This window comes from Puntigrus tetrazona, chromosome 3 (genome assembly GCF_018831695.1).
Source record: "Puntigrus tetrazona isolate hp1 chromosome 3, ASM1883169v1, whole genome shotgun sequence".
NCBI classification, from domain to species: domain Eukaryota; kingdom Metazoa; phylum Chordata; class Actinopteri; order Cypriniformes; family Cyprinidae; genus Puntigrus; species Puntigrus tetrazona.
Window position 1 is genome coordinate 20,020,178 of NC_056701.1, and position 1,670 is coordinate 20,021,847.

General features: G+C 39.6%; 1 protein-coding gene across 1 annotated transcript in view; it reads left to right on the forward strand.

Annotated features, from left to right (window-relative positions):
• Positions 1-1,563, forward strand: part of LOC122341548 (voltage-dependent L-type calcium channel subunit beta-1-like) — an 11,608-nt gene extending 10,045 nt beyond the window's left edge. The window contains exons 12-14 of the mRNA XM_043234998.1: positions 5-156; positions 708-803; positions 897-1,563. Coding sequence (XP_043090933.1) covers positions 5-156; positions 708-803; positions 897-1,205 — 557 coding nt within the window. The 3' untranslated portion in view covers positions 1,206-1,563. The remainder of the gene's footprint in view (positions 1-4; positions 157-707; positions 804-896) is intronic.
• Positions 1,564-1,670: the final 107 nt, after the last annotated feature.

Consider the following 1,670-nt stretch of genomic DNA (forward strand, 5'->3'; position numbering starts at 1 on the left):
GTAGCGGAGGTTCAGAGTGAGATCGAGAGGATCTTTGAGCTGGCTCGCACGCTGCAGCTGGTGGTTCTGGACGCAGACACGATAAACCACCCGTCCCAACTGGGAAAAACCTCTCTTGCACCTATTATTGTCTACATCAAGATCACCTCTCCGAAGGTACACGCATACACTTTAAAGGAGCATACTCGCTCACATACCTTAACTCCTACTTAAGTACATCAAAAAGTCCCTTCAGTTGAAACTTGTATTTCTATGAATTTGTAAATGGAGTTGCAAATGTATTAAGAAAGTTACATTAGAATTAAGTACTTTACATGTTCTTCAGTATGATAGTGAACACGTCAAAACGTGTCCTTTAAAGCACAGCGAATGATTATGAAAACAATCGTTTTAATGCACTTAAGCATTTAATAAAGTGCACTTTTGCTAAATCACTTATTGGTGAAAAGCAGCACAGGTGTTATAGAAATAATACACTCCAAAAGAATTGCATAGCATTTTGATTTGACTTTATCTTTTGAAGTACCTTTTTTTGCATTAACATTATCTGCAAATACGTTTTTTGTCTTTTCAACACAATTATGTACACTACATAGTGCATAATTAATACGACAAAGCCCACTTTTTCACAGTGGCCCAATTGATTTTCTATTAGGCTGACACTGATACTTCTGTGGGATATTGTTTCCGGTGGGTTCATGTTTCAGGTTTTGCAGCGGTTAATAAAGTCTAGAGGAAAGTCTCAGGCAAAACATCTCAATGTGCAGATGGTGGCAGCAGACAAACTGGCCCAGTGCCCTTCAGTAAGTTAACTGAATACTTACTGGAGTATAAAGCACACATCTAACCCTAACAGTTCATTAGCCTCGTCACACGCGTGCTTGTTCTCCACCCAGGAGCTTTTCGACATCATTCTTGACGAGAACCAGCTAGAAGACGCCTGCGAGCACATGGCTGATTATCTGGAGGCCTACTGGAAATCCACTCATCCTCCCAGCGTCCCTCAGATAAACCCTCTGCTGGAGAAACTCACCTCGGTCGCAGCGGCGGCAGTCGCCCGCAAAGACGCGCTGGCCAACACGCAACCAAAGGTGCCTGCGAGACTTCAGGCCGCACTCACATTAGCGAACGGAGGAACCGATGCTAACTGTAATCGATTATCGCTCACATGCAGAAAGCGCAGGTTGCAATACTACAGGACTTAGTGCAGTAGTGCATTTCAAATAAAAATATAATAGTCATAAAAAGCCATTTAGATGTACTTTAAGACACTTTCATGACTTTACTACTTTAGTGGGTTGAAAAAGCACTTTAAAAGTTCAGCTAACTGCATTTGATATGCATTTAAACAAATGCATTTTGGTTTAATTGCAAGCATGCAATTAAATGTCCAATAACACTTAGATATATTTTTATGCATGCTAAAGTATATTATTTCAATATTAAATTGCTAAAGTGTAAACTTTCCAAAAAGACATGTCTCTAAAGTCCCAGGCAAACTACACTTAAAATAAAAACAATAAAAAAACACTAAAGACTTACAAGATTGCATGTTATAATATTCTTTTTTTTTTTAAACAAATGTCCTTATTGTTCTGTTGACCACCATTGCTTCTCAGACTGAGGAGGTTACTCCTATTACAGATGAGTAGCCTCGGTCACGGTGAGTG